At 39.1% G+C, this 19,539-nt stretch overlaps 2 protein-coding genes across 4 annotated transcripts; one reads left to right on the top strand and one right to left on the bottom strand.

Moving 5' to 3' along the window:
* Nucleotides 1–356: 356 nt before the first annotated feature.
* Nucleotides 357–13,538, bottom strand: LOC145460647 (uncharacterized). Its single transcript, XM_081445524.1, has 3 exons — nt 13,425–13,538; nt 7,326–8,008; nt 357–3,127 (listed from the first exon to the last, which is right to left on the bottom strand). Exons 2-3 carry the CDS (start codon nt 8,002–8,004, stop codon nt 357–359), a joined length of 3,450 nt encoding a protein of 1,149 aa, XP_081301650.1. The 5' UTR covers nt 8,005–8,008; nt 13,425–13,538.
* Nucleotides 13,539–15,483: 1,945 nt separating this feature from the next.
* Nucleotides 15,484–19,317, top strand: LOC145460656 (uncharacterized). Of its 3 annotated transcripts, none has more exons than XM_081445541.1 (5): nt 15,484–17,209; nt 17,558–17,601; nt 17,696–17,867; nt 18,000–18,041; nt 18,166–19,317. In XM_081445541.1, exons 3-5 carry the CDS (start codon nt 17,751–17,753, stop codon nt 19,315–19,317), a joined length of 1,311 nt encoding a protein of 436 aa, XP_081301667.1. In that variant the 5' UTR covers nt 15,484–17,209; nt 17,558–17,601; nt 17,696–17,750. The 3 variants fall into 3 exon arrangements, with proteins under 3 accessions (XP_081301667.1, XP_081301666.1, XP_081301665.1); XM_081445540.1 differs by having other exon boundaries at nt 15,503–16,440; nt 16,726–17,209; nt 17,558–17,867; XM_081445539.1 differs by having other exon boundaries at nt 15,503–17,209; nt 17,558–17,867.
* Nucleotides 19,318–19,539: the final 222 nt, after the last annotated feature.

Genomic DNA, 19,539 nt, shown 5'->3' with positions numbered 1-19,539 from the left:
TTTAAAAAAAAAATTACTAAATGCACGAATATTGCGATAATTCACTAGAGCTTTAACAAAATCTACTAATTAATTCTTAAAAGAAGGCCCTAACGAAATCTACAATGATGATGATGTTTACAAAAACTGCGTAATTACGATCTCATAGATTTCCAAGCTGTGGTCCGGTGGCGGAACCAGCATGACAAACAAGTGCAAAAAGCTATACATTTTGTAATAACTTGGCAAAAAATCACTGACAACGGAAATGCATTAAATATGTACCTGTGAAATATGTAGTTATGTTCAATCTTGAACGTCATGTGGTGTTTTGTTCAATCTTGAAAGGCCCCATTATGCGGTGCTTTCTTGGGAAGTTATTTTTTGGCGCGTTTTGATGCACCAAATTCAGTGGCTCCAGATCTTAGTGGAACTAAATCAACTTTCAAGAAAATTGGAGGCAAAGGCACATTTTGGAAACCAGCATCGGAAAGTGCTTGATGACCTAAGTCACCGATGTTGTTGAACGAAAAATTTACAGACTTCAACGTGTTATTGCTTTTCCGGACCTCTGTGAAAGCCTGAACACCAGAGGTTTGGATGCCATTCTCCGACAAATCCAGTTCAGTCAGAGTGTTGTTTGCTTTAAGGGCCTCTGAGAGTGACTTGGCTCCAGTGTCACCAATGACGTTGGTTGAAAGGTTAAGATATGCCAATGAGGCATTATCCCTGAGGACCTCAGCCACTGATTCGGCACCTGCAGCACCTATGCAATTTCTTGACAGATCGAGTTGAGTGAGAGAAGTACTGACTCCTAGACCTTCTGAAAGAAACTGGGCACCACGAGCACCAAGGGCGTTCTGTGATAAATCCAGAATGGCCAGTGTCGAGTTAACTTTGAGGGCCTCGGAAAGGAACTGTGCCCCTGGCGCTCTTATGCTGTTCCTTGACAGATTCAGATATTTAAGGGTAGCGTTGAATTTGAGGCTTTCAGCTATTAACCGAGCTCCACCAACACTAACCTTGTTTCCTAAGAAGTCAAGACAATTCAGGGTGGAGTTGACTCTTAGGACCTCAGCGATCGATCTGACACTGTAAGCACTAATCTTCACATCTGACAGTGCCAAAGAGGTTAGGCTGGTATTAACTTTTAGGGATTCAGAAAGTGAACGAATAGCTTTATCCCCAATACCAATTCCTGACAGAATTAAGCAAGTCAAGGTTCTGTTCACTTTTAGAGCTTCACTCAGTGACACAGCACCAGGGTTACCAATGTTAGGGTTTCCTGACAGATCTAAGAACTTCAAAGTGGTATTCATCTGAAGGCTTTCAGCAATTGAAGTGGCACCTGGGTTTCCGATGCCATTTGTGGATAAGTTTAAGACAGGCAAGGCTTTGCTGCCCTTTAGGAACTCTGCAAAGATCCTTGCTCCATCATCATGCAAAAAATTGAACGAAACATTCAAACAAAGGAGAGTAGTATTTACCATAAGAGCGTTCACCAGATGTTTGGCTCCACGTGCAGTGATAATGTTGTTTGACATATCCACTTCAGTCAGTTTCTTATTAACACAGAGGGTCCCAGCCAAACATGTGGCACACAAGTCTCCGAAAGCATGTGACGACATTCCCAGCTTAGTCACTGTGGTGTTGGCTTTAAGGGCCTCAGCAAGCGACTGGACGTCACAGCAGTTTTGTGAAATGATCAACCACTGAAGTTCTAGACTGTCGCCTATTAAGTGTAACATTTGGGCTCGAAGTCCTGAATTTATTGTTGAACATTCGCCAACGCATTTGAAGGCAAAGCACAGATAAAAACTTTGAAGGATCGAGTTGCAGGCAAGATTGGCTTTCTTGGTAACGGTCTTCAAGAGACACAACACATCTTCCCCACGTTGAAGGCCAATAATTCCAATTCCAAACAGAAGTGCTTGCTCGAGCTTGCCAATGACCTTTTCATCAGCAAGCAGACTTTCAAAGTCAATTTTTCCCTTTGAGATCTGGCTAGAGAGATAGAAACCTGCAAAATAGTCTTGAAAGCTCTTGTGTGAAAATCCATAACACATGCTGGGACTTCTCTTGCTGCTTCCTGTCTGGACTGACAAAAATTCAAAGACAGGTATCTCACTCGCTGAGCCTCCAAGTTCGTTTTCCTCAAAGGACATCTTATCTTCTTTCAAACCTTTCAAGGCTATCCGTCCCAGTCGCTCTAACTCGTCCTTGTAGACTTCAGTGAGGTTTTCACTTTTATCAGGTAATCCTTTTTTCCGGCGAAATCTCCTGAGAACACAGTTTGTTATTTCAAGGTACAGGTGGGTTTTGCTAGAAGGTAGATCACCGTTAAAATCCTCACAAAGAAGACAGAGAAGGGCCGTGGTTAAAGGATTCACTGTCAGTTCCTTGAGTGCTTCTTTACATTCTATTTCCCTCAAGAGCTTTAGGCCTAGAGCTTCCATGTCCTTGAAGTATCGAAGGATGAAGCTCTTGGAGTCTTCCTCAGCAAATCCTACAATTTCTAGCAAGGTGTCACAGTACTTGCTTACCTTGACTCCACCCTCATGCCTGGACGTAAGTACGATATGGCACTTGGGAAGCTCTCTACTTTCAACAAGGTCAGAAAATATTTGCCTTGGAGTTGAGGGGGCTTCGTCCAATCCATCAAGCACCAGTAACACTTGTGATTGGTTCGCATGGATGTACTTGAAGAAGTTTTCCTTGGCTTCTTCTTCGATATCCTTTGGAAGAAGTTGATCATCAATGGCTTCCCAGATGTTGCCTGACATTTCACGACATTTCAAAAAAAGAAGTAATTTTATATCTGGGAAAGTCGCATCCATTTCTTGGCCTTCAGCCCAATCATACGCCAGCTTTTGACAGTAGGTTGTCTTCCCCATCCCCGGTTCTCCCTCAATCAAGACAGTCCTGGGCTTGGGACATTCTTTGTGGGATTTGAAGATTTCCGTCACGCTGGTAATTTGCGCAGTTGTCACTCTTCTTGTTTTGTCCCTGTTAACAATCTTCAACCTTGTAAAAATTTCGTTCAGGCTAAAGTTGAACTCTTCACACCAAGGAAACAATGACAGCCTACCTTCACGGGTTATGTAGAGTTGGCAAATTCTTTCTATAAGGTCAGCTGGCTCTTCAACAACTGGAAAAGATACACAAGCATTTATTGTAGAAATTTGACGTCAGAATAAATTCTGACAAAATCTTTATTTGTCATACATAAATTAGCAATTAGCAATTAATGCACAGAAGGTGCGGAGCTCTTGTGGTTAGTGCGCTTAACTCCGGATTGAGTGATCAGGGTTCTAGCCCCTGCCAGAAACATTGTGTTGTCAGTGTTGTGTTCTTGGGCAGACTCTCACAGTGCCTCTCTCCACCCAGGTGTATAAATCGGTACCAGCAACTTCATTACAGGGGATAACCCTACGATGGACTAGCATCCTATTCAAGGAGTAGAAGAAATACTCCTAGTCGCTTAAACCAGAGATAAGCGCTGACGTAATCGCATAATGGGACACTTGGCTTGTATGCAGACTTTTACCTTAATCAAATAATGGTGACCTGATTTATGGCCAAAGTGGAATAAAGAAAATATTAAGGATTGTACTTTTTGGTATGCTTCAGCGGCATATCAAGCTCATTTGGTATTGATATGGGTATTTCTAACTAAAGTATGAACCCATATGATCAACCAAACTTGCCTATTATACCACTGAAGCATACCAAAAGGGTACGATCAGGTTTAAATAGCCTGCTAACTGTTTTCAAAGCTTCACAAAATTGCTCAAAAGTACAGGACAACTCAGATTAATATTAATCGAATTAGTATTAATCCTAATGATTATTATAATCCAGTAATAGATTATTATAATCTAGTAACAGATTATTATAATCCAGAAATAGATTATTATCCTTTACTGAGGTTTGAGCCATGCCTTAATCAATTAGGATTAATATTAATCTGATAAATATTAATCCTACATAGGATTGCTATTAATCCTATGTAGCACTAATATTATTCCTACCTACCTATTATTTCTACCCACCTATTAAAGCGCCTATGAAGTAAAAAATAATTGCTGCTTATTTGAAAGGCTTTTCAAAGTGAAGAATGACGTTTCCCTTTTTGGAATATCTGTTTTTGTTTTAGGGATATTTACGTTTCTGTATCATGCAAATGAGGAAAGTGATGACGTCATAGGTGGTTCCACTAAGACAGCACAACATTTAATCGAGAATACCCCTAGAAATATTAAAAGCTCAGTGTTCTTTAAACTTGGCACCAGAAATGTGCATCACAAAAGAAACATAATGACACCTGTCATGCTGTTGCCATGACAACAGTTATGCCGCTGGTTGTGTTTTAATTAAGACTAAAATTCCCAGATTTTATCTTGAACAAGGATCATTTACTCCCACCAATCTAATGGGGAGGGTTAAGACAATGTGGGAACCTTGTGTGTTCCGAGCAAGACCCTCTGTCCCACTTTAAAAGGTTGCAAATGGGGATATTTGGTTTTTCACAGAAAGAGACTGGAGCCAAGAGTGTTGCCATGACAACAACATAGTAGGTGTCATTCTGTACATTGCTGGTGCGAAGTTTGAAAAACACTGCTTTAATATTTCTAGAGTTATTCTCGATTTTAATAAGTGTTGTGCTGTTTTAGTGGAACCACCTATGACGTCATCACTTTCCTCATTTGCATAATACAAAAACGTGAATATTTCTAAAACGAAAAAAGATATTCCAGAAAGGAAAACGCCATTCTTCTTTACTTTGAAAAACCTTTCAAATAAGCAGCAATTATTTTTTACTTCATAGGCACTTTAAATTCAGATTCATAGTTGCCATCGTGACATGCCAGCTCCGAACCTCCAAACAGTTAGTGTCTTTGCGATTGTCGCTATTCCAACGCAGCTGGTAGTTATTCCCTTTCTCAAGGTCCCCACTTTTGTAAAAGCAAATGCCCATGGCACAGATTCGCTGACCCAGAGGCACTTGTTCCTTTTCATTTACTTCTAGGGTCAACATTGTGGTATCTACCAGCTCTAGCATATGCAAGTAATCGTCATGTAACTGATGTGATCAGTGTTATGTCCTATCAGTCCTGTGTTATGTCTGCAGTGTGTCTGTCATATAGATCTGTTTTATCCGAACATTCACAGGAACTTTATCTGGATTATAATAGAGATTAATATTAATCCGGATGATATTATTAATAATAATTTAATCCTTCCAATTTTTTGCTGTGTCTTAATCTATTACTGAAATATAATAATCTATTGCTGGATTATAATAATCTATAATAATCTATTAGTAATTACTGGATTAAAATAATCTATTATCGAAGATAATAACACTATTATAATCTATTATTATTATAATTCACGGATTAATATTAATCCAAGTTGTCCTGAAAGTAACTTCTCTACAGCTGAAGTTAAACTAAGCATTAGCCAAGCCACCACACTGAAGTAACAAATCAAAGACAGCTAATAGATCACGACTGAAGGACAGGGGTTACAAAAACCAAGGCTATCCACAGAAGATATTTAATTACAAATCTTGTCTACTTAGAGAATAATATTTACAATCATTTTCCTCCTTACAAGCATTCTTCTCTATTGAGCCTGGGGCCAACCCAAGAATACCATTATAAAATTTCGAAACAACTCACAGTTATATCATTTTTTTTTTAATGCATTATTTTTTTTTAATTTAGAGTAAGGCTCTAGAGCCCAAATATACTGCGGTTAAAATTTATGGTTCTTTTTTTGAGGTCATGGATGAAGTTAATTAAGGATAGCTGGCTTAGTAAGGCTGGCATTTCACTCTGGAAGTTATCTAGCATGAAAATAATAACTAGGAGTATTACTGACAAAACTATTCTAACCAGATGATATGCAAGTCAATTTTAGGTACATGTAATCAATAAGCATTTTTATAGTGAGGTTGCCATGCTGGAAAATTTGCTGGTACCTATTTACTCTTCTTGGAAAGTATTAGAGTATCTTGCACAAGGGCTGTTGAGTAGCCACAGCCAGGCTTATGAATCCAAGCCACTCCTCCCAGAGTTGAGTCAACAAATAAATCAGGCAGTGGACCAACCAACCCTCCCATTCGACTCACCCAGCAATCCATGGACCAACAGACGGACGGACTGACCCACCCAGGCACCCATCCACACACCTACTCAACACACTGACTGCCCACCAATCTATCAAACAATCAATTAAGGTTACTTCCCACCTTCAAGGGCACGAAAAATTGTTTTTTCTTTTCTTTGACAAAACTTAAGTCAGTCATTTTATCTGAACTTTACAAAAGAAAACTATTACAAATTTCAAAAAGCAGCCGAGTTATTTAGAAAAAAACATATTTTCAAGTAAAGTTAATAAACCAGGAAGGTGTCATAATCGCTAAATAGACGAAACTGCCAGGGGAAAGTTTTGCGGCAAACGCTCATCTTGGAGCTCATATTTCATGTTATTTGGTATTGTTTATATCGCGCATTTGTTCTTTTGCCTTTGGCTACTTCGCACGTTTTAGTTTCTTTCTCTTCAATGTGACAGCGAGATAGAAAACAGGTTGCAATGCGATGCTTTTCCCGGGAAATCCTGATCCATTGTCATTGATGCTAGGAGGTCCTGTTGTTCCATTGGTTTGCGGTTTCATAAGTCGAGATAATCTCCTGGCGTGGCACGAGTTGTTTTTGAATCTTTACGAGCTGAAATCTTGCATTTGATTTTGGGAGGAATACCTCCACTTTGAGCAAATTTATAGGGTATGCAGATTTGATGGATATTAGTGAAATTTCGCCAGAACATTCCAGAGATAATGACAAACCAAAGTGTGTCGGGAAATTTTGATATTTAACATATTTTTCCCGTGGCGTCCATTTACACAACATGCCTGGTATATTTTTAGCTACTCCAACTTTAGATGCAGATATCTAGACAACCAATCAGAATAGCAGAAAAGCCTGACACCCTTTTGTTCATTGATGCCTTGTGAATAAGACTGTGCAGCCATTTTGCTTGTGTGCAAGCGGCGTCCGATAGCTGATAAATTCAACAGAAGAACCCTCGGTCGTTTCATGCCTTACCCACGCCTGACACTTCCTAAAAGAAAAACTTGCTTAAATTGTATTTTTTATTGTAAACTACATTTATTAAGCTTTCTTTTGATATGTAGTTTGTTGGGGTTTCATTGAAACTGGCCCGCATATGATTTTTTCCCGAAGGACACCCGCGAAGATGGGAAGTAACCTTAACCAACCAACCAATTGACCATAAATTATATTTTATTTTATTTAACACATGATTTTTAAAAAATGTACCTTTAGCCTGTGACGCACTAGTGGCTGATGCCTTCAATTCTTCCAGCTTTCTGTCAATTTCTTGAAGAATATCTTTTATGTTGTCGTCATCTTTTTTCCATTGCTTTAAAAGCTCTTCATAGTGGTCCTCAATTTCAGGATCCATGCATTCATTCTTGAGATCATCAATTGCCACTCCATAACAGGCTCCTCCCAATCTCACCAGTGCATCCCGGATGTCCTGCCAGTAAGCATTAAATGCTGCGTCATCAACAGAGGCTTGGTCAGCATGACCATAAACAGTATTTCTGAAATACTTTACACGGGCAATATCTGCCACCACGCTTGTGTCAGTGACAGGAGGAAGTGCATCCCAACCAGTTGCTGGGGGGATTAACCCGCATATGTTCCTCAGGAGGACTGTCAGGAGTGTGATGTCAAAATCCCTTGATGATACTGAAGAACGTATTGCAGGGTACAACTTTCCCCACTGTGTTGCATTTAAAACTCTCCTCTTTTGAAGTACCTGAAGAGCAGAATGATTTCTCACGAGGACATTGTGAAGGCCAGCAGGAGGATGGATCTTGTCAAATGTTTCTCTTAATACTTGAGACCCGACATCTACCAGAAGACGACAAAGTCTTGCATAGTTTGTAGTTTCCTTAGTGGAGGAAAATGATGCTGAAGAGCCAGCCATCATCTACCTGGCAGTGGGCAAATTTATGAGGAAAAACTGTTAAAACTTATTATGTACACTACAGGTTTTCATTCAGTGAGATCATCATCATTAGATCATAACTCTTGCGATGATCTCATTGACTGTAAACCTTAGCATCTAACCAGAAGTTTATAATTATTGGCAAATTGAAATAATAAACATATTCTAGCTAGACAAAAAAATTGGTGAACACATACATGTTGTTCAATCAATCAATCAAATTCAATCAATCAATTATTAATTTTTTAAATACTGTGCACTATTGACAGAATTTTAAAATTTGCATCAGGATTATAAAATATATATGGGAAAAGAAATAAATGTTGCATATGGCTATGGAGAAAAAATAAATAAATGGGGGGGGGGGAGGGGGAGGACCATTCAGGCTTTTGAGCTGGTTACCCCCAGATATTTCATTTTCTTAATGTTTTTTTGACTGACAGATTTGATTCTAAGCTACGTTAGACTGATCATACCATTAACCATAAGCTACATCGAGACAACCCGCTGTAAAAATGCAAACTTCAGGTATTCCTGCTGGTGTGAGTAATTGTTCGTGTGAACAGATCGCACTCCACTCCACAAGTGGCTCTCACAGCCATGAGTCAAAATTGCAAAACTTACATCATGTGTTCACAAGTACAGGGCCCCTTTTGATCCCAGCCTATGGCTGATGGGGCTATCCTGCCTAAATAAAGACAACTTGCACATTGACTTAACCCTGATTGTTTTGAAAAAAAGGAGCGATTCCCTTTCAATAATATGTTGGTAACTGTAAGTAGCCCACTCCAAATACACGCAGAGCAAAGTTTCCATTGATTTTTTAGTCTTGTTTACTGCTGCTTACAAATAAATAAGTAAATAAATTATAATAATTAAATTATAATAATTATTTAGAGAGGAAGCCACATCAGCCCTAGCTGGTTTTCATGCGGGTTCTCTATGCTGAACAAATTAGAATTTGGAAATGTTGGTTTTTCAGGAGGGAGTAAAACCAGAGTACCCAGAGAAAAACCCTCGAAGCAAGGCGATCAGAACCAACAACAAACTCGACGCTTATATGACACCAGGCAGGAATCGAACCCGGGCCACACTGGTGGGAGGCGAACCCTCTCACCACTGCACAACTGGAAAACCTGGAAGTTTTGTCTGCGATTTACATGTTTGTTTTCATTATCAACAGCTGACTCTATTAGTCAAAACAATAGGACAATAGCATGACTTTTGGAGGGCACACAGTTTATTTGAGGCCCGAGTTGCATCATTTGTGCTCGAGCAGAGAAAGGACGCAAATGATGCTACGAGGAATTATCATTATTATCAATATAATACATAAACGCAATAACATAATAACGCCATAAGGTGTAAACTTGAATGTTTGTTTAATTCATTATTAATCAATTAGCCTTGCGGGAAGGGGGGCTGGGTGGGGTGGCTAAAGGTACCTGTGTCCTTTACACAAAACATGCTATACTAACGTTGCTTTCTATGCTAACAGGACAAAAATATATATATGGTTTTGCAAATCTCATGTTATTCTTGTGGTGCTATTCTCTTAATAACAAAAGCAATTTGCTCCAAATGCATACACAGATAAGTTAGTGTCAAAGTCGACTCTATGTTAGGTGAAAGATACATTTCATACAGGACTACCCACGAACATTGAGTGCTTTTCCTTGTGGTAGAAAATAACATGTAAGACGCATACGTTCTAGCATTGCTAGTGTGATAAACTCTGTTCTCTAGTTCAGATGCACGCTTTTTTATATTTTTTGTATTGAGTCAGATAACATACTCCCGTTTTGGCTGTGAATAGCAGCCATATTTCAGGTAATTAATGTCGGTTCTCCTTCTTTTAGTGCAAAGAACGCAACTGTGACTGCATACCATCTGGAATTCTCGATTCAAGAAATGTCATCTGCTGTTTTATAACTATTGTGTGTTTGCCGAGGCTCAAGTAAAGAATGGAAATATATTGCTTCTCCTTAGCAGCTTGTTTGTTTCCTCTCTATATATGAAAGAGAGCCAAAAGTTCTTTTATTCAGCCAAGACTTTCCCGCGTTAGTTACATGTAAAACTAGGAAATTTGTGACAAAAGAAACTTCGCAATTATTGCCATGGACTCTGTGGCACTTACTGAAACTGGCAGTTAATTTCATCAGTCGATGAAGTGACTCACTCACCGATGTTGGACATGATATCGGTCAAGTAAAGATCTCTAACTTCAATACTTCTCATTGAAATGCTCCTCAGTTGTATTACTCAGCAGCATTGTGTATTAGTTTAACATGATTTTATTGTTAACACCAAAGTTGGCAACAGAATAAGAACGCACTATTACGTGACTCGACGTGACTATTTGATATTTAGATTAGTTCTTGCTTATTGGTGAAATGAAAATATGCGTTTTGAATAAAACAAAATCGTCCCTCTTCGACTTTTCAGGCTGGCAGATATTTAACTTTTATATTCCATTTATCTCCAGCAGTGAATAAAAAATACACATCTTTCTTATATTTTCATGGAAACAAAGCTATCTTGTTGCATACATTGGCGAGGAAAACAAAAGTATCGAATTACAAATGTTGGTGTGAAAAGTAAAATTGTCACACTTGCTACAAAATGAACAAAACTCAACATAAACTACAAAAATAAATTTAAAACCATCTTGACAAATGGTAATTGTAAGTTATTTTTGGGCCTTGAAAGAAAAAGCAAACATGAAACATACACACTGCTAAGATTATGTCATATCAAGTTTTTATCTGTTCATTGGCAGGGGTATTTTGCAGAACGCTAAATGCCAGTGCATTTGGCATTCGGCATTTGGCGTTCAGCATTCAGCATTCTGCAAATTATCCCTGCCATCCACTCATATTCTGTAACGGGGAAAAGGCCTAGTTGACTTAATCAAGGGAGAGAACGGTAGGGGTGAGGACCTGTGTGACTACTGTATCAGAGCTGTAAAATTAAACTTTGCACTATCTGAGATTGCCTCACTAGTTTGACACCACAGGGTGTCAAACTGTACAACACAAAATCTAGCATGCAAACCTAAATCTAAACATGCAAACATACATCCATCTATGTTCTCAAAAACAAAATTTCATTGACTTGTCAGTGATAATCTTGATACAACTCTGTCCTAGTAGAGCTAACTTTCGACAAGGCTTATCGTAGCTCAAATAAGAGGAATTATAACCCTCCTGTATGACTTTGGAAGGCAGAAAGACTAAAATTCACTTTTTTTTTTTTTTCATTGAATCATGAATTGTGCAATTTAATTAAGAGACTCTTTTCAACATGAAATGCGAGTCTACAAACGTAGATATGTCAAAACTCCATTGGAGAGCTGATCTATAGCTTTCTAAAGGCCTGCATGCATGTCCTAAAGGTCAGAGCAAGAGCTTCCTATGTCAACTAAGAACTGATTAAATTTCAAGCAAACAGTAGCCCATAAATCTGATTAAGCGAAAACTCTGTATGTTGTTTACGTCAATTATCAACCGGAAAACCACGTAAATAAATTCCTTCCGCAAATCACAGACAGCTCTGATGGTTAACTAAGCCGAGAGCACCCAAAATTGATAAAGCAAGCAAATTGCTACTCACATCAGCGGTTGAAGTGATTTTCCTGCCTCTGTTTGTGACAATGCTTTCTTAGCAAATAGCAATGTCCCGGATATAGTGGAATTTCATCAAGCCAGAAAGTATACCCTTTCCAACACTACAGATTTTATCTAAGTCTTAAGCCACATCAAAGTTCACGCAAAGTGTCGCCAACAGCAGCTAGAAATGCCTGTTCAATTGTTCTTTCTGTCTTCCAAGTCCTAACTAATGTGGCTAAAGTTTTTTGCTGTCTAAAGCAAGCACAGTAATTTATCACCACAATGCAAAATGAAAGAGGCATTTGGGGTGTTTGGATTTGGCCTCTCTGAAATGTACTTTCCTTCCCCAGGCTTGAGGGACATAAGTATAAACAAAAGGTGTTTTTTTAGGCAGCATTACCACATTATACTGGCTGCTTCTTTGGAGAAAATATATTCTCATATATTGGGCGGAGTCTGACAATTTGTTTGATAATTTAAAATATAAAACCCTGGTATGTAAAAAGAATTGCAATGATGTTTTCTGTTTGCTGGCTAGCTACTTGAATATTTTGATTTTTAAGTCATAAACATCCTTTCAGAAACTACAGAAATTCATTCAGTGCAGCTATGTGAACTTTCCTAAAGTATAGGACAAAAAAAAAAGCCCAAGAATTTAGATACATTTACATGTATCTCGATTCAATTGTAAATTAATATCAGCAGCATCATTACTCCAATTCCAAAAATATTTGTTATCAAAGTAGTTATTTTGCAACTGAATAAGGTAGGACATCAACAGAGACACAATCCATCGGCATACATGACATGCGTTTATTCAATACTGAGCTTGCAATGCATTATAGGGCGATTTTCAAATATGGCTGTTTTCGTTTTTTTTTTTTTTTTTGTGAGTGGAGAGAGACTTTGTTGCTGTGTTTTGGCCCATATTTCTCGTGTTAAAAGCAAAACAGGACCAGAGTAGCTGTTGTTTTCTGTTTAATTTATTGTGTGAATGATTTTTTGACCGCTTTCATGAGAAGATTGAAGTCATTGGACAGATTAGATGGGAATGAAAACTCCATGTTTAGGCGCCCACTGGGGCTCCTTGAACAAAACTTTAGTCACCTGCACTCGTAACTAAGGTGCCTCAGGCGACCAGATGCCTGTTAGGGAGCAGCCTTGGATTTCAACTAAAAATAATAATAATATGCTGTGTAACTTCTGCCTCACAAGTGACAAATAATTCATTGCAAGTCTTAACTGTAACTTTCACAATTCTCAAGCGCTCGGTGGAAAAATTTCCTCATCCATAACCTCAAATCTCGGCGCATGCGTAGAAGAGAATACATCAAGAGTTTATGAAATGGTACGATAATGGCCACCACCCGTTCGAATTTACCACAACTTTTATAGCGCAAAAACGTTTTCCACTGCCATTTTCCGTCATTGTCCATACAGAACAATATAACGTAGCTTACATAAGTAATAGAACAAGAAGTCTTGCTCTTTGATATTCGCAGCTTACGCTTATTTCTTTATTAAAATATAAATAAGCGGAAGTGAAACATTAAGCTTAAAAGCTCAAGCTTAATTCAAGACCAACAGGGCCAACTAGGTTGCAGCTAGTCTTTGAAGGCAGTGAATAACTAATCTACAGAATTTTCAAAAAGGAATGATAAACTTTGGAATTAATATCAGTTTCATTACAACAATACGTCCTGCCATTCTGTAACTGTTTCGTCAGACGTCTCTCAATGTAGTTGCGTAAAAAAAGGTTCACTGAAAGGCAAATTGACGCGAATTGAAACTTACCACGTTAGTTCTTGTCCAAACCCTGGAATCCTACAAAAAGAACTGGCAGCACTGAAACAGAGACATTATATTCCATTCAAAGAGCTTTTCTATATTTTATGCGATGCGGAGCGCGAAGGCACTAGGTTAATTCTTCGTGACGTCATTGCCTGTCTGTGTTTATTTATATCCAAGCGTGGTCACGCCCCCAAGTTGTCAATTACAGTTGCAGTAGGGTCACGCTTCTCTCAAAAGAGCGAAATTTTTAAATTTTTAGAAACTATTCAATTTGGGAAGCCCAAGTTTGACCTGGGGCTAAAACGTGGTTTAGAGGAGTGCTCTATAAATTACGACTGAACCCCATTTTCGACCCCAGAGCTCTTCTCTTTCGCGCATGACGGACATAGACTTTCTAAAAGTCCTTTCCAATAATTTATCCCTGGCCTGTTGGTTTCGCCGTTGGAAAGGACTTTTCCCACTTGCAGCGCGCCAAATTTTACCGGTGGGATTTTTCCACCGGTGACGTAAATACACATTAACCAATGAACAAACAAGTGCTGACTATACGTCATGACGTGGCGCGCGATCAACGACACAACTCGCAGAACAAATCAGTCTGCGGAGTTCAAGTACTATAGAAATATGTTTCATTTAGCTTTTGCTCTCGAACTTACTGAAGGATACGAATTTTATGGAAGCAACTGAATATGGTCTATCCAACTTAATTACAATTCTTTCAAAGAACGACAGGGAAAAGCAGTGGAAGGCTATTTATCCGACCAATACGTGTTTGTTTACTTACGGACGCGATCTTAGGTCCTGCGTGATCACCAAGCTGAAGTTGTCTGCCAATTCACTGCCAATTCGACCGGCTGAAACTGTCTGCCAATTCGATTTAAAATTCAGTAGTGGAAATTAGAACATAAAATCATTTAAATATCTTTACCAATTGTTCAAAAACATTTTCTAGTTGCATTCAAAGCTATTAATTTGCGCCAAACGCTCACGTAAATTTGTAAAAAGATGCTGTAAATATCCTTTGTTCTGAAGTGAATAACTCGTTGCGTGACTTTTCAATTGACACCAACGTGGTATCATTTTAAAGCGTACCGTCTTACTAGCCCATCTCAACGGCTTCTACACCCATCTCAACGCAATTACTATCGAAAAATTTCACCTGAACATCGTGCTTCAATAACATACACGCTTGTACTGGCTTTTCCGGAAGTGAATAACTCGTCACGTAACTTTTCAATTGACACCAACTTGGTATCATTTTAAAGCTTACCGTGTTATTAGTTCATCTCAACGGCTTCTACACCCATCTCAACGCAATTACTATCGAAAAATTCCATCCGAACATCGTATTTTAACAACATACACACTTGTGCTGGCTCTTCGGGAAGTGAATAACTCTTCACGCGACTTTTCAATTGACACCAGCTTAGTATCATTTTAAAGCTTAACTTATTGTAAGTCCATCTCAACGGCTTCTACACCCATCTCAACGCAACTACCATCGAAAAATTTCACCCGAACATCGTGCTTTAATAACATACACACTTGTGCTGGCTCTTCCGGAAGTGAATAACTCGTCACGTGACTTTTTAGTTGACAGCAACTTGGTATCATTTTAAAGCTTACCGTGTTATTAGTTCGTCTCAACGGCTTCTACACCCATCTAAACGCAATTACTATCGAAAAATTTCACCCGAACATCGTGCTTTAATAATATAAACAGTTCTGCTGGCTCTTCGGGAAGTGAATTACTCGTCACGTAACTTTTCAATTGACACCAACTTAGTATCATTTTAAAGCTTACCGTGTTATTACTTCATCTTAATGGCTTCTACACCCATCTCAACGCAATTGCTTTGCAAAAATTCCACCCGACATCGTGCTTTAATAACATACACACTTGCACTGGCTCTTCTGGAAGTGAATAACTCGTCACGTGACTTTTCAATTGACACCAATTTGTTATCATTTTAAAGCTTACCGTCTTATTAGTCCATCTCAACGGCTTGTTGAGTTTCAAGACAAAATGGCAACCGTTCTAGCGGTATCCACGTTAATGTTTGTAATCAGTATTAGTGGAAATACTGTGAGATGGAGATTACGAAACTTGGGAAAAGAACATTATCATCAACGACCATCAACCGTCGGCTTTAAGCTGACAGGAGCGAACGATTGATGCCACCGCCGCCCTAAATCAGTTGTTTACCTTGCCATTTGACCGACGATTGTTATCATACAGACATTCCCATTGCCAACATCGCTATCGATGAAAACTAAAAATTCACCACTTGTGATAGCGTGAAATAAGTTTATCTTCTTTTACTTTCAAGTTTATTCTGTTTCCACGGGGGAAAGCGCGGTTCTCATTTTTTTTTTTTTTCCTTTTTTTTAAAATTATACCTTTGGTTGACTAATTAAATTGAACGTCAACGTTTATTCTTGTTTCTATCGGGAACTTTTAAACATACTTTGGTAAATTGTCCATTCAAGTGTCCTCTTTAAGCGTTCTGTTAAAACACAAATACTTTCACCAATCAAAATAAAATCTGAAATCTACCGAATTGTTTGTCTTTCCGTTGTTGGATTCAATGTTAAAGAGCAATCGAATCAAGCAAGCACACGAATGACAAGAATGTAAAGAATAAGGACTGTCCACTTGATTGCCGGATTCGGATGACACTCAAGGCCAGAACAATGCCACGAAAGGTACGTATAACTCTTGTTCTAATTCTATAACTAGCTTTTCTAATGGGGTACCACCTTCTTTGCAATTCATTCACAACAGAAATCCAGGGCCCACCACGCTCTTGATTACCAGCGGTTGGCTCAGTTGATAGCAGAGACTGGGCTTCCAAATGAAACCCGCATGGCTGCAGGACTGAAGCAAGGGTCATACTGGGAAACAATCGCCACCGAATATGTCAATGGTCCTCCAGAGCAGAGCATGATAAAAGCAATTTATAACCTCTGGCGATCCACCTTTTTTGTTAAGTTGGTGACCGAAATGTTGCAAGTAAAGGTAAGATACGAAAACGTTAATAAGAATCACGAGGTTTTGTCGTGACCTCCTTGAACTCTCAATAATAATCTTTAAATTGATACGATTGTAATTAGTGACAAGGCCGGCTGAGAGGAGGGGTGTAGGAGGAATGTTGGAAAAATAAACAAAAACAAAAAAAATTGCGGCAAAGAAAACCTTCAAAGCAAACCTTCAAACCAAATGTAAGTCCGTTAAAGAAAACTTAAAATAGAAATGTGCTGAAAAATCTGAAATATATTCACCTATTTGTATGTACCTTTTCAGGGTAGTAACAAAGATCCCAAAGATGCAGAAAGTCGGGCAGGGGACAAAGTTAAAAAGTGCAATGAGCCGGTCAGTTTATTTCTTAATATTGGTCCATGCTACGCTTTGTTTGCGAGTACATTTTAATAATTTTTCAATCTGTTGAATTGTTACTATTGGGCTTTGGAGTTTTCCGTGTTGCTTTTTTCCCCATGTTTTTAGAAGGCCCAGACGAATCATGTAGGGCCTGTCCAAAGCCAAAAAATTTGGTCACCTAAAATCATATCCCCAAGATATGTTTTTAAAAGAAAGAAGAAGGTAATTTATCTTGTATGCTATAAAAATGCTACGGCACGAGAGAAATAATAGTCTGTTTGTCTCTTAGGAATAGATATCCTCCTTCCACCAAATCACTAATCGTTATCGTTGTTTTTTAGGTCAAATTGAAGTGCTTTTTTCAAATTGGGAGCTGCAACCTTGCTTTTCCCGGCCATCCACGCTAGCGGTAAGCGCATTTCATATCTTTTTTGTTTGTTAACTGTTAATGAATCAAAATTTCACTCGGAATACTATACCTATCCGGAGTAGTCGCAACTTGTCTACAGCAACGCATGCATCAAAAATATGAACTTTTAGACAAAGGAAATGCTTAATTGTTTCCACCAAAGGTCAATATTTGGGAGATCTTGGCACAACTGTACAAGTTTTATAGCTTATTCCTGGCATTCCAAAACGTTTTTGCTCTTGCAAACACATTTCTAAAGAGATATCAACCACGCTAGAAATTTGAAAATCGATGATGCTCAAAGTCATATTTATCATCTTTTTTAAAAATTGTCATTATTATTTTTAGGACGAGGTTCTATTCTGCGTTTGCCGTAAGCCAGAAGACAACAGGTAGCTGTTAATAACGTTTCTATCTGAAAGGTATCATTTTTCTTCCCGTTCATTGCTTATTGCTTCTGCTAAATAAGAGTTCTTCTATCTGCAGGACATATGTTGGATGTGATCTCTGTTTTGATTGGTTCCACCCAGAACGCTTGGGCATGAGCGACGAGGACATATCAGCCATGCTAAGTTCCAAGACTTTTCTCTGTCCGTCCTGCAGTAAATTCGGCGAAATCGACACTATGGAGAATATTGAAGAAGAAGAAAAAACGGCGGTAATAAAGCAGCGGTTATGAAAACGAATTTTGTAATGCATTGGATATCCTTTTTTTCTCTTTTTTTATAGATGGCCCACTAAAACATACAACAAAATAGTTTTAAGATTTTCCCGCTTTCCAACATTTCAGCTCCCCGCTGCCTGCACCGAGGACGATACTGAAAATATTCAGGTAAGAGGGATGCCCCGCCATTACATAGTTTCTTTTCTTAGTCGAACACACATTGTCGGTTTTGATTAAGATCATTCACTTTTTTGTTGTTGTTTGATTTGGCACTCAACATTATTTCCAACAGCTACAACAAGAAACAGCACGCCTCGTGGCACGTTCTGATGTTCCATCCCCTTCCGGTGATTTCTGTGCAGAACTCCCACCAGGTGCCTGGTACTGTCTTTCTTTAGCTGACATAGCGAGGCTGACGCCTGTTGCAAGGGAAGTAGGGAGGAGGGCGATGCCAGCTGACTGGGATAATGTTCTCTTGAAGTACGTCCAAAAGACCAATCCATATTTCGTGTTTAGTTGTGATCAAAACCGCGTTAAAAAAGTGAATTCCAGGAAAAAGAACACTCCATTTTTTCGTGGAATTCTAAAATGTACCTTTCCCGGTTGTTCAGTGTCCGCTGTGGTGAAAATTTGGCAGGAGAACAATGACCAACTGGAAGTTACCTACGCTGGAAATTTAAAACACCGGAGGGGTGTCCACCACGGACGGCGAATTAAAGGGGCAGCACGCGACGAGATAAAAAGGGCCCTACATGGTTCAGATCCGAGTAGGGTGCACCACCGCTTGCTTTCAAATCTTCCAGCAAAGGTATATGCCTCAGGTAACAGAGATGGTGTAGGTAGCCACAAGATGCTTCAGAAGATATCCTCTGAACGGAACCTCCGAGGACGGCCTTTCACAGACACAATTCAGAGCTTAGCACATTTGAGAGCCCGTTTCGTCAAGGAAGATCAAGAAATGTATCCTGAGCACGTTAAGAAGGAGTCTGGTCCCCACCTTTTCGGATACATACAATCGGTATCTCTCTACCCCACAATCGTCACGATGTGGACGGAAGCCGACCTGCGCTTATACTTCGATATGGCCCGTAATGGCGCTGTCTTTTTCGACGCGACTGGCCAAACTGCCCGTAAGGTTTTTACCGACACAGGGCCTATCCTGTACTACTCTTTGGTTGTGTCTCATCCCACCCTGGGAAAAGCGTGTATGGCCATTGCCGAAATGTTTTCTAGCAGCCATGCAGTCCCAACGCTCACCAACTTCTTAATGAACTTTCGCCGTGATGTCATGAAACTTCATCGTGGAAGACCTGCAAATCCAGCTCACCTCCATAGGTACACTGGGTGTTTCCACTATGGAAGGAGGCTGTCTGGCCACATTGATAGCCAAGCTCAGACAAACTCAACAGTTGATGATCCTGGATCCACCTACTTCACTGGTTAGTGCTAAACTTGTGTAGTAATTTTACCTGAATCTCGGAATTGGAAAATAAGTTTAAAATTACTTTCTATCATTGAAAGAAACACCGATTAATACGTCGCTAAGGCTGTTAATTAAGCATTATCAACTTAAATCCCACATATAATTAAATGCATTTAGAACATTAAGTTACTTCCAGTGATATGTCTGCTATTAAGCCTCTTGCTGGACTTTCGACTATACATT

Source organism: Orbicella franksi, chromosome 11 (genome assembly GCF_964199315.1).
Source record: "Orbicella franksi chromosome 11, jaOrbFran1.1, whole genome shotgun sequence".
Taxonomy (NCBI): Eukaryota; Metazoa; Cnidaria; class Anthozoa; order Scleractinia; family Merulinidae; genus Orbicella; species Orbicella franksi.
This window is presented reverse-complemented; position numbering and strand designations above follow the sequence as displayed.